Source organism: Jaculus jaculus, chromosome 1 (genome assembly GCF_020740685.1).
Source record: "Jaculus jaculus isolate mJacJac1 chromosome 1, mJacJac1.mat.Y.cur, whole genome shotgun sequence".
Classification (NCBI taxonomy): Eukaryota; Metazoa; Chordata; class Mammalia; order Rodentia; family Dipodidae; genus Jaculus; species Jaculus jaculus.
Window position 1 is genome coordinate 43,967,813 of NC_059102.1, and position 13,644 is coordinate 43,981,456.

General features: G+C 42.3%; 1 protein-coding gene across 1 annotated transcript in view; it reads right to left on the minus strand.

The window, feature by feature from the left end:
• Positions 1–11,337: 11,337 nt before the first annotated feature.
• The window catches only part of Tnks2 (tankyrase 2), a 72,393-nt gene continuing 70,086 nt past the window's right edge, over positions 11,338–13,644 (minus strand). Inside the window, exon 27 of the mRNA XM_045149657.1 lies at positions 11,338–13,524. Coding sequence (XP_045005592.1) covers positions 13,462–13,524 — 63 coding nt within the window. The 3' untranslated portion in view covers positions 11,338–13,461. The remainder of the gene's footprint in view (positions 13,525–13,644) is intronic.

The window sequence follows — 13,644 nt, forward strand, 5'->3', positions numbered from 1 at the left end:
GAGAGAGAGAGAAAGAGGCAGATAGAGAGATCGGGCATGATGTACTTGGCTAGCTCAGTTGGTAGAGCATGAGACTCTTAGCCAAGAATGGACATGCCAGGGCTTCTAGCCACTGCAAATAAATTTGATGCATGCACCACCTTGTGCATCTGGCTTACGTGAGTACTGGGGAATTGAGCCTGGGTCTTTAGGCTTCACAAGCAAGCACCTTAGCCACTAAGCCATCTCTTTACTGGTAGTGGATCCGATGACTATATTGTTTCTGCTGTTGTGACATTCTAACTATTACTCTTTCCCTATAGTTGTGTGTAGGCTTTGAATGAACAGGATGTCTCACAGGAGCCCTGTTGTAGCTATCATCTCATTGCTGGGACAAACACTTGACCAGAAGCAGCTTTTGTGAGGGAAGGGTTTATTTCAGGCTTACAGATTCCAGCGGAGGTGTCATCCTGGGGAAGAAGCTGGCTCACTTCACCATACATCCACAGCACAGGGAAAAGCCCCCACGAGAAAGTGCAAGCTGACTCTGAACACACGCCTAGGGCTGGACTCCAGCTCCAGGTCTGCCCCATAACACACTTCCTCCAGCAGGGTCCTACCTCCCAAATGCTCCACGTTTAACTCTGAGCCACCTCTCCAGCCTGAGAGTCTTCTTCTTCTTTTAAAAATATTTAAGATAAGCAGGGCATGGTGGTGCATGCCTTTAATCCCAGCATTTGGGAGGCAGAGGTAGGAGGGTCGCCATGAGTTTGAGGCCACCCTGATACTACATAGTGAATTCCAGGTCAGCTTGGGCTACAGCAAGACCCTATGTCAAAAATACCAAAAACAAAAATTCATTTGTAAGCAGAGATATATGACGGGGGTGGGGCACACCATAGCAACTGCAAAAGAACTCCAGAGGCATAAAAAAGAGAGAGAGAGAGAGAGAGAGAGAGAGAGAGAGAGAGAGAGAGAGAGAGAGAAAAGAACTCCAGATGCATGCACCACTTTGCGCATCTGGCTTCACTTAGGTACCAGGGAACTGAACCCTTGCCATCAGGCTTTACAAGCAACCACCTTCAATAGTTGAGCCATTTCTCCAGCCTTAGGTATCATATTTTGTCACATCAGCTGGAAAGGTAGCAGCAAGAATGAGGTAGTTCTGAATGCCCAGTGGGCTGGACTAATAAACCTCAAGGTCCACACCCAGTGACAAACCTCCAGCATGGCTCCACCAGCTGGGATTAAATATAAGAGTTAATTACAAACACATGAGGCTGTAGGAGACACATCACACTCATCCTACAATCATGTCCCCTACATCTTATATGTTGCTTTCACAATTTCTCTTTCTTTCTTTCTTTTTTTTTTTTTTTTTGAGAGAGAGAGAGAGAAAATGGGTGCACCAGAGCCTTTCAGTCACTGTGAATCAACTCCAGACACATGCACTCCCTTGTGAGCATATGTGGCATTGCATGCTTGTGTCACTGTTGCATCAATCTGAACAGGTGGTCTTAGGATTCACAGCCAAATGCCTTAACTGCTAAGCCACCTCTTCAGCCCTCATAATTTCTTTTTTATTTTTTGGTTAATTTATTTTAAAAATATTTTATTTATTTGAAAGGACAGAGAGAATGGGTGCATCAAGCTTCTGGGAACAAACTCCAGATGCATGCACCACTTTGTGCACTTGGCTTTATGTGGGTATTGAGGAACTGAATCCAGGGCATTAGGGTTTTCAGGCAAGTGCTCAACTTCTTAGCCATCTTTCCAACCCTGCTTTCATATATTGGTTTATTGGTTTTTTTGAGGTAGGGTCTCACTCTAGCCCAGGCTTACCTGGAATTCACTCTGTAGTCTCGGGGTGGACTCAAACTCACAGCAATCTTCCTATCTCAGCCTCCTGAGTGTTGGGATTAAAGGCATGTGCCACTCACTGCTCCTGGCTCATAATTTCTTTCTTTTTTAATATTTAATATTTTTATTTATGAGAGAGAGAGAGGGGGGGGGGAGAGGGAGGGAGAGAGGGAAAGAGGGATTGAGAATGGGCACCCCAGGGCCTCTAGCCACTGCAAATGAACTCCAGACATATGCCTCACCATGTGCAACTGGAGATTTAAACCTGGGTACTTAGGCTTCACCTTAGGTTAAGACAAGTGCCTTAACCGCTAGGCCATCTCTCCAGCTCCTGAGATAGTTTCCACTTGTGTGTGCTCTTAACTCTGGCCATCCCTCTAGCCCAAGAAACCCCATTTTTGTAAAAGAAAAGAGCCTCAGGATTTTGTGGGATAGAGATCCTCAGACACCTCCAGGCCTGACAGAGTTTTTTGTGCAGGTTCTTTGATGTGAATCCAGTCCTTCAATAGGTGGATAGCAGAAGTCTTTTGTTATTTTTTCTTTAGATGTCTGCTTCAGTTCCTGATTTCTGCATTTTTGTTAAGCACGCTTCTTTTATTGAGATCTTATAGGAAATATTTTCATTTGATTGATTTGATTCCCATCCTGTTTTCATCTTTTTAAAAAAAAATTATTTATTTATTTATTTATTTATTTGAGAGTGACAGACACAGAGAGAAAGACAGGTAGAGGGAGAGAGAGAGAATGGGCGCGCCAGGGCTTCCAGCCTCTGCAAACAAACTCCAGATGTATGTGCCCCCTTGTGCATCTGGCTAACGTGGGACCTGGGGAACCGAGCCTCGAACCAGGGTCCTTAGGCTTCACAGGCAAGCACTTAACTGCTAAGCCATCTCTCTCCAGCCCCTGTTTTCATCTTTTGTCTCCCCTCTGCTGCTCCCATCAACTGAGAGCCTTCCTCTTTTTAGGTAGTAGTCTCCTGTTTTGCTATTTCATTCCTTTGTCTTCCTCCATCTCTCATGCCCAAACGCTGATGTGCTCAGAACAGTGTAAGTCTTGTGCGTGGGGGTGGGTATGGACAACCCCTATTGGGGCATGAATGCACTGGTTGATTCATGTTGGGAAGACGGTGCCCCAACATACTCCTTTCCACCCTGTGGCTTTTATATTCTTTCTACCCTCTTTTCTACTTTTCAAGGTATAGGAAATACAATAATTCTGAAGAGGGGGAAAAAAAAAGAAGGTTAACGACACAAGTGTCTCTTTAGAATTTCTTCTCTCCTGCCAGGCCTTCAGAATAGGATTCCAGTTAACATTCCTGCCAGAAAAAAAGGTGAGCGGCTCATCTCTGGACGAAGAAAACCCTGCTGGGTACGTGGCCATCCTGCCCTCTTTGTCCTTTCAGTCCTACAAAAGTTCCGTGAGCCCCTGAGCCCTGCAAGACGGAGCTCTGACTGGAGAACCTTCCTGATCTTCTTTTGACTGGCGGCCCTTGAATATACCTGGTTTCTCCCGAGCAGCTGCTGTGAAGACACTGGATTCCAGTAACAGGCTGGGGGGCTGCCATGGGGTGTGCTGCCAGAGGCCTATGGACACGGGCCCAGAGAATGCTACGTGCTTGCAGCGGCCTGCCCCGTTTCTGAGGGCCACTGTGGCTTTTTAGGTAGAATCTTGCTGTGTGGGTCAGGCCAGCCCCAAACATAAACTCCCTTGCCCCAGCTTCGGGAGTGCTGGGGTTACGGGGGTTTTTGCCATTGTGCCATTGTGAATTGGTTTCCACCAGGTCTTCTCCTGTTTTCACCCTATCCTTAGTAAATTTTCCGAACTTATCTTTCTCTTTGTTTTTCAACTATCTGATAACTTAAACAAGAACCCAAAGTTTGGGGGTCTCCTGCATCATTATGGAGATCTAATCCCTGAAGCTGGAGGTGCTAGTCACCATGGTTACCGTAGGGGCTTCCCATACTGCTTACCATGCATATGACTTCAGGTTCCCTTTTTGGGGGGAGTTACCGACCATGAATGTGACTTTGGGGTCCCTTTTTTGGGGGGGGTTATGGGGTCGAGCCAGATTTTTCTGAGTTGCCTTTCTGCTTCACAGTGCTATTAAGCTTTCCTCCTACCTCTCAATTCCTCAAACCTCTCCTCTCCTTAGAAGACAGTTTGTCTTTTCCCAGTAGCAGAGTTCTGGGAAGAAAACTATCCTGCTTTTGTCTTTTGGGGACATCTCCCTCTGTAGCCCAGGTTGGCTTCAGGCTCGTCAATTCTGTCTCAGCCTCCCCAGGGCTGCTAAACCCAGCTGTGATTACCTATCTTGGTAAGTACTTGTTTAGGGCTGGCTCTTTTTCCCTATGATTCCAATTTTTTGGTGTATGAACGTGCTATAAGGCACCTACTGATAGGCACCTACACTATTTGTATTTTGATCTTTTCAAACAACACAGATGGAGCTCTTGCTCATGGATTGTTTTACTCAAAACCATTAACTATTTGGGCAGGCATTGCTCAGCTGTCCTCTAGTGGCCATTTCTCAATGATGTGTTTTCTACAGCAGAGAAGACATTGCCACCAGTGGTTAACAGCCTCTGGCAATTAGCTGCTGCCCTCCCTTACCCTTCTTCAACATTCCAAAGCTCCCAGCTCACCCTCCATCCAGCAAGTGAATGACTGAAGCAGGCAGCTTTGAATCTGTTCACTGGCCAGTGCTTGGGTGTTAAATACTTTAAATTATTACTCCTGTATAGGGAGGAAAAAGTTACAGTAAATACATTCTTTATGTTATAAAGATGCCACACCAATCCTTTTGTTTGCAGATACTTTAAATTTCATTTATTGGGACAAGGAAAAGAGGCAGACAGATTAGAAAAAGTGAGAGAAAATGGGCATGCCAGAACTCCAGATGCATGTGCTACCATGTACATCTGGCTTATGTGGGTACTGGGAAGTCAAACCTGGGTCCTTAGGGTTCACAGGCAAGTGCCTTAACTGCTATGTCATCTCTCCAGCCCTCTTTGCAGATATTTAAGAAAGAATATATCTTCTCATCACAAAAAAGAAAAAAAATATTTTTGTGGGCTGGAGAGAGGTCTCAGAGGTTAAGAAGCTTGGCTGAAAAGCCTAATGACCTGGGTTTGATTCTCCAGTACCCACCTGTGGTAGCAGATTCAGGAATTTTATTCAAGCTTGTAGCTTGGTGTTACTGTGGGTGGATCCTAGGGTCTAACCCTAAGGTACGAGGGTGGATCTGAATTCTAGCCTGAAGATAAACAGAGCGCTTGAGCTCTACCTGGGGTTCCTGGAGTGTGTTTGCTTATGGCGCTGTGGGCAATTGCTTTTCTATGTGGATCTATGAAAGGGGCCAGTCTCTTCTACCATTATGGAATTTCCCCTAGATTACTAAGCTTCAAATAAATTCCCTTCCTTCCATAACTATCTGGTCTGGAGGTTCATCCCAGCAAAAGCTGACTAGAACACACATAAAGCCAGATGCACAAAGTGGTACATATTTCAGAAGTTCACCTGAAGTGGCTACAGGCCCTGTGTCCATTCTCTCTCCCCCTCCTTACAAATAAATTAAAAAAATTTTGTGTGTGCACAAAGAGTGTATCAGCGCACTAGGTCCTCTTGCTGCTGCAAACTCTAGATGGATGCACCACTTTGTGCACCTGGATTTTTATGTGGGCTCTGGGAAGTCAAACCCAGGCCAGTAGTCCTGTCTTTTCAAAAATTTATTAATAACTTCCATGATTATAAAAAACATCCCATGGTAATACCCCCGCCCCCAGACCAGCAGTTTTTGCAAGCAAGAGACTAACTGTTATGCCATCTCCCAGGCCCTTTTAATCACTTCTGAATTTTGTGATATACTTAGGTCTTCTATAGCCCAAACCAAGGCCTGGCTTTAGTAAGCTTCTCAGATCAGAATGTCAATGTTCAGGATGCTATCCCCAGAAGTGATTCAATATTGTTTCTAGTGATTTTACTGGTGTGTCTACGAGGCCCCCACCATGCCTCTGGAGGCCAGAGAAGGTGGTTTCCCTTTATTGCTCTTCCACTTTATTTCCTTGAGTCTCTCATTGAAATTGGGGCTATCATTTTTCTGTCAGACTGGCTGACCAATGAGTCCCAGCAATTCTCCTTCCTTTACGTATGTGGGCATGCTTTATTTAAGTGGCTGCTGGGCTTCAAAGTCAGGTTCTCAAGCATGTACAGTAAGAGCTCTTCTGCACTGAGCCATCTTTCCATGACTGCCCTCCCCACCCCCACACCATCTTTTTGGTTTTTCAATGTAAGGGTCTCACTCAGGCTGATCTGGAACTATGTATTCTCAGGGTGCAGGGTGGCCTTGCACTCATGGCGATCCTCCTACCTCTGCCTCCCAATTGTTCTTGTTTTCAATGGCAGTTAAAAAAATGGGGGGGGGGGTGGCTGGAGAGACGGCTTAGCGGTTAAGCACTTGCCTGTGAAGCCTAAGGACCCCGGTTCGAGGCTCGGTTCCCCAGGTCCCACGTTAGCCAGATGCACAAGGGGGCGCACGCGTCTGGAGTTCGTTTGCAGAGGCTGGAAGCCCTGACGCGCCCATTCTCTCTCTCTCCCTCCATGTCTTTCTCTCTGTGTCTGTCACTCTCAAATTAAAAAAAAAAAAAGTCTACTTATTTGAGAAAGACAGGGGCAGGCGGGGGGGTGGGGAGATGGGCATGCGAGGGCTTCAAGCCATTGAAAATGAACTCCAGATGCCCATGCCACCTTGTGCATCTGCCTTATGTGTGAAGTGGGGAATCAAACCTTGAACCAGTGTCCTTAAGCTTCACAGACAAGTGCTTAATCACTAAGCCATCTCTCCAGCCAGGCCCCACCCCGTTTTGAGGTAGGGTCTCACTGTAGCCCAGGCTGACCTGGAATTCACTATGTAGTCTCAGGGTGGCCTCAAACATGGTTATCCTCCTACTTCTGCCTCCCAAGTGCTGGGATTCACCACACTCGGCTAACAATATTTTTCACATAGGTACATGTTATATTTCAGGCTGCTATTAATACTAGATCCAGGGACTTACACAACAGAATTTTATTCACAGCACTGGAGGCAAGGAGTACAAGAATAAGGTACCAGCACTGTAGGGGTCCGGTGAGGGCTCCTTTCTTGGCTTGCAGATGGCGACCTTCTCTGTCCTCACGTGGCAAAAGGCCCAGAGCAGGTGGTCTTTCTGTTATCACATCTTATAACTGCATTCATCACATTGCGAGGGCCCCACTCTAATTTTATCTAAAACCAATTACCTACCTCTCACAGGTTCCACCTTCAGTGGCCATCACTGCATCAGGATTAGGTCTTCTGCAAATGAATTTTGAAGAGGTCCAATTTAGCCCACAAGCAACTACCTATACTGTGGATTTGAGACCATTTCGGAAGTCTCATCCATTCTGTTGCTACTGTTTAAGTCTTAAAATTGAAAAAAAAAAAAAAAGTTGGCTAGTAACCTTTCAGAAGCACTCTTTTTCCAGGTATGGCACTCTATTTTTTTTTTTTTTTTTGAGACAAGGTCTTCCTAGGTTGGTCTGAAACTCACAATCCTCCTGCCTCAGGCTCCCAAGCATTGTGATTACAGGCATTTGACAATGTGTGACACTCTTTAAAAAAGGTATTTATTTATTAGACAAAGAGAGGGGTAGAGGACAGACTGAGTAAAAAGGGCATGCAAGGGCCTCTAGCCACAGCAAAAGAACTCCAGATGCATGTGCCATCATGTGCATTATGTGGGACCTGGAGAATGAACCTGGGTTCTTAGGCTTTGCAGTCATGTGCCTTAACCACTAAGCCATATCTTCAGTGTGTGTGGCACTCTTGTGAGTCTAAGTTTTCCTTATAATTTTGAACTTATTCTTGGTGTTAGGCATTTTCGTCATTATCAATACAATCTTTTCCTTTATGAGGGACAGGACATGTTTAATCTCCAGGACCACCAAAAAGATATTTAACTATATTTAGTGGACATGTGCATATCCAGAAGGTATTTTGCCTGAACAAATTTAAACTGCACTTTTACAAAACTTGACAAACCACACACATTAACTCTTTGCTTTTTATCACATTTATTATGACTTGAAAACTTACACTGCAATATATTTTTTTCCATTAACATGTTTATTCAACAAGTTTTCCTTACTATGTTTTTTGCACTTACTCCTTCCTTTTGGATTAAATTGCTTTCTTTCCTTCTGGAAACTAGTTTATTTGTACATAGAATTCTGGCCAATAGCAGTTTTTGCTCAGCTCTTAGAAGTTAGTGGCTTCTATTGCTGCCTTGGAAAAGCCTGTGGTCAATGAGATTACTCCTTCATTGGTATGTTTTGTCTTCTAAGTAAGGTTTTTATCTCATGATATGATGGTCTGCAGTTTTACTGTTTCTTAGAAGCAGATTAAAAGTTTTTTTTTTTTCCCCCTGAGTCGGGCATGGTGGCACACACCTTTAATCCCAGCACTCAGGAAGCAAGTGAGAGGTAGGAGGATTGACATGAGTTTTGAGGTCACCCTCAAACTACACTACATAGTGAATTCCAGGTCAGCCTGGAGTAGAGTGAGACCCTACCTCGAAAAACAAAAAAACAAAACAACAACAATTTTTTTTCTCTTTTGTGCCACTACAAACTACAGACACATACATCACCTTGTGCTTCTGGGTTTATATGGACACGGGGAATCAAACCTGGGCCACTAGGCTTTTCAAGCAAGTTAGCCACTGTTTGTTTTTACTGTTTATTTGTTTTTATTTACCCTTCAAGTGTTTATGTTTCTTCAACTTAAAACATTTTCAAATCTCTTCCCTCTCCTATTCTAGTGGATCTTTTCATCCTCTTACCCATGATCTAACCGCTCATGGTTCCATCTCTGCATCTGTTACTTTTCTATTGTCTATTATCTTCTATGTCACCCCTCTCTTCAGATATGCCTTACTTCTGCCTCAATCTGATTGATTTCTTTCAGCAATTATTTTTTAGTTTACTTCTAAAAATTTAGCTGTATAAATCTACTCTGTGCCTTTTTCAAAATGTCCCCCCTCTTTTTGAGGCAGGATCTCAGTGTCACTAAGGTGGCCTAAAACTTAACTCTGTAGCCCATGCTGGCCTTGAGCTTAAGGCAATTCATTCTCCTAGTTCAGTCACCCAAGTGCTGGAATTTTAGGTGTGTGCCACTGAAAGGCAGGATAGAAAATTTTAAAGTAAACTTAGTGAAGAAACAGCTGGTTGCTACAGCTAGGGGACAGCCTGAACTATATATTCAGAAAGGAGTAAATCAAAAATAGGCTAAAAGATAGGCTGCAGGTGGCCCAAGATATGGGTTGGTCGGGTCAACCTAAACTTTATGTCCCGGGAAGAGGATAAACAAAAATACAGTTTTGAGAAAAACCAAAATAATAAAATAGTTTCCCAAGACAGCCTGACCAAGGACTTAAACTCTGGTTATGCACAAAAAGATATGTGGACATAACTGTACAAGCTTGGCAAATGCCCTTGTAAAACCCCCTCCCCTTTCCCTTCCTTGCTAAAAACCCTATACAAAGAAACACCCAATAGGGCTCAGGGTCGACTCCTCTGTGTCCTGCATGAGATAAATGTCGACCCCAGAGCTCTGGTTTCCCGAATAAAGCCTCATGCTTTTGCAGCAAGTTGGGTCTCCCGTGTGTCTTTGGGTGCATGCTATCTCGAGATTTGAGTGAAGGTCTCCCTCTGGGGGTCTTTTACCACCATGCCTGGCTTTTGTCTAATGGTATTTTCTTTAGCCTTTTATGCAACACCATGATCTGCTCTGGTGTTTTGTTTTTTCTTCTTCTTTGAGATGGGGTCTCACTCCAGCCCAGGCAGACCTGGAATTCACTCTGTATTCTTGGAGTGGCCTCGAACTCAAGAGATCCTCTTACCTCTGCTTCCTCAGGGCTGGGATTAAAGGTGCATGTCACCATGCCCTGCCCATGGTGGTTTTTCTTAAAAAAAGTAAATAAATAAATAAAATAAATAATTTATTTGGGGGGGGAGGGAGGAAGGAGAGGGAGAGGAAGAGAGAGAATGGGCGTGCCAGGGCCTCTGGTCACTGCAAATGAACTACAGATGTTTGTGCCACCCCTTTATGCATCTGGCTAACGTGGGTTCTGGGGAATTGAACCTGGGTCCTTTGGCTTTGTAAGCAAACACCTGTTAAGCCATCCCTCCAGCCTGTTTTTTAAAAATATTTTTATTTGTTTATTTAAAATATTTAAGAGAGAGAGAGAAAGGGAATATGAATGGGCATACCAGGGCCTCCAGCCACTGCACATGAACTCCAGATACATGTGCCACCTTGTGTATCTGGCTTACTTGAGTCCTGGGGAGTTGACATGGGTCCTTTGGCTTTGCAAGCAAGTGTCTTAACCGCTGTGCCATCTCTCCAGCCCCTTTCCTTACTTTTGTATTTACTTCTCATGGGGCGATAATAGAGTTGGTTGACCAACCCCACCTGCAGGCTACACTTCTGTGAAGCCTGCTCTACAATATGTTGGCAGACCATTTTCGTGGCTATGTATATGAACTGTGGGACTGACATCTGTGAGTGCAAGACAATGTGAAGAAAACATCTTTAGCAATAGTGGCTCGTACATGAAGAGAAATCTTCCTGAAAGTGTAATTAAATTAATTTAGGGCATCATCCACATGAGCCAATAATGAAAAGGGATGCATCTGGAGACTCAGGAGTGGTGAATGGTAGTGTTTCAGTTAACTATATAGAAATTTGACCAGAAGAAGAAGGGATACCACTATGATTCCTCTGTCACTGTAGTAGTCTTTAATTCTAATTGAACATGACATCAGTCACAGGCACCGCCAAAAATACTAATCATCATTAAGAACTCTGGGAATTTATTTGCATGTTTTCTTGCCTCAACCTGCAAACAAGTGGATCACATCATACAGTGGCATGCACACTTAGGAAACAGCAAGCACTTCAGTATTATCTCAAGTGAAGCAGGACGATAAAGCTGCTCCAATCTTTCAAATCAGGCTTACGGATTACTTGCATCATCATCATTCTTGGATTATGGAAAGAAGAGAACTGATCGCACACAAGTCATATCATACAGAAATATAAAATACACTACTATTTTTAAAGAGAAAAAATACCACTAACTTTGAGATTTGGATACTTAGCAAGAATGTTTTTGTATGACACAGAAAACAAAAATATATTCTTCTTTATAAATATATTGATTTCCAGGGATGAATTTTCAGGTCTAACAAAAGGTGTGCTGGATGGTCTAAATGTCTAAACATATCCTCTAACTCCTTTTGCCTTAGAGATTTGAGGAAGTATGGCCACAACATCCAACACTTCAAGTGTGCAACTGCACTGTCACTATTAAGACTCAAAGCTACACTGTTTTCCTGTAGCTATGGTTTACTGTAATAATCCATTTGGTCAAGGACCATTCAACAAACTTGTACTACTCAAGTAATTACCATGCTACTCAGAAAAACAAGTGAACAGTTTATTAAGAATTCAATGAGGGCATGGAATGTGATACAGTACAAGAAAGACACTAAGGTGGGCATAACAGTACTACTCACACACACACAAAAATCAATTTCACTTCAAAAAAATCTACAAGACAAAAGAAAAAGCAATTCCATCACTACAAAGTAAGACATTTCATGCAAAGCGTTTAAAAACCTCCAAGCCCCAAGCTTCCACTAAACAAAAGCTATGTGAAAACACTGCCATGCTAGCATAATAAACACAGTATAATCACCCATGGAAAAACAACACAAGTAGGCTATGGAGTAGATGAAATAACAATTCATAACACTGTAAACTAGACCATGATGATTTTACATGACAATTCCAGATTCATGTGTAGGGTAATGTGGGCTAAATGTTGAGAGAGAAGATATGTAAATATAAATCCCATTGATTCCTTTCATTATCTTCTAACTATACAACCTGAAAATTTTATATAAAAGTTGGCAAATTCCTTTTATCAAGAAATGACTTTTGGATTGTGTTTGTAATTAGCAGAGAGCTGTATAAAAGCACTTTGATCTCTTAAATAATGATCACAATTTCATATCATATTAACAACTCCAGAAGTGCACGGACTTTGATTTCACTCTTACTCAGGACAATAAATGTGACTTCCTAGCACTATACATACATTTAGTAAAGGACTGGTTAATTTAGACTAAATAAAAGGCAAAACAAAGGTAAGCTGGTATAGAGTGAAGGGGAATGTCTTAAAAAAAGACTTAAGTGGGTAAAAACCTTTCCTTGTTTGCTGAGGAAACTAAGGTCAACAAGTAAATGGATCACCAGCAATAATGCTAGTTCCGCACAAGATGCTTGAGCATGACTCCCAGAAGAGTATACACCAGAACAGCCAGGAATGGCATTTTATGGAAGAGCAATTCTTTCTACAACTGCCAGTGAACATCAACACATTTCCAAATGAGGATGCCACAAAGAAACAGCCCAGGAGCAGGAAGCACTTGCCATTTAGGAGGTCATATAGATTATCGGTTATAAATATAAGATCAAGAAAAAAACCAAAAACAAACAAACAAACAACAACAAAAAAAAAAGCAACTAAAAGCAAGGATAAAAAACTACCCATCCCAGTTGCTAATTCCCTCCTTTTTAAGGGAAGTAGAGCTGACTGGGAAGTGGTCCAGGACTGCCTTTCCCACCTCTAATGTTTTACTTCCTAGTTATATTCCATGAGCAGAGCACTGTGACTTTTTGAAAGCAGGGATTAGCCTCCCTAGAAACCAGGAGTTTCAGAATAATATTGGGAATTTTTCCAAAGTGAAATGGGAGTTTGAGGCCAGTGAAGAAGCTTCCTTAGTATAGGAACTACTGTATCACAGGCAGGGCTCTTTGGAATGTGTATCTCATACATACAAAGGCATCACAAACTGTCCTCAAAGTATGCATAAAAATTGTTATGTGAGAAAGATTTCTAATGAGAAATACTTTCATCAGCTAATTAAATTTGAAAAGTCTTTCCCAACTAAGTTTCTACTGGGAACTCAACATCGCCTATGGAATCAAACATAAAGATCACTCACTTGGAAGATGCAAGATGAAATACAGATGAGCAATACACATGAAAAAAATGTTGTAAACCACTGCAGTTCTAAAACAGTAGATTTATATTACAAAGCAATGTAAATAAATATTGGGCTAGTACAAAAGCTCTTATTTACAGTTTTACAAATGAAATTGTATTCAGTGTAAATGCTGTGTTTGAAAGAACACAGTATTATATTAGTAAAATGAGTCTGTTAGAGGCATTACAGTTTTTGTTAGAATCAATGCACAATGTATAAAAGGTTCAAGTTAACTCTTATAATTTAGTATAGACAAACCCAGTTTAACCTGGAAGGGCATCTGTTAAAGTGCTGAAAAACAGGAAATATTTAGAAAACACTGTACATTATTAAAGCTTTATCAAGTCAGAATGTTAAACTTCTTTCACATTTTTATCCATTTACTACAGGCCTGTGGTCAAGATGTATTTTTTCAGCCAAGGAGTAAAATTTTAGAGGCCACCATCTGCTTCAGTGATTTTAGGTTCAGTGGAATTAGTTTCCCCAAACAACCACTTATCCATCAACCATACCGTCAGGCCTCACAATCTGGTAAGTTATTAAATATTCTGGATAAGCCTGGAAAAGAAAGATCACATGTTTGCAAATAAGCTTCATTAGGTCAAAGAGTCCTTCAATAAGCAACCCTCATCTTGTTGTACATGAGTCCTGTAGTTCAGATTCATCATAAGGGAATTT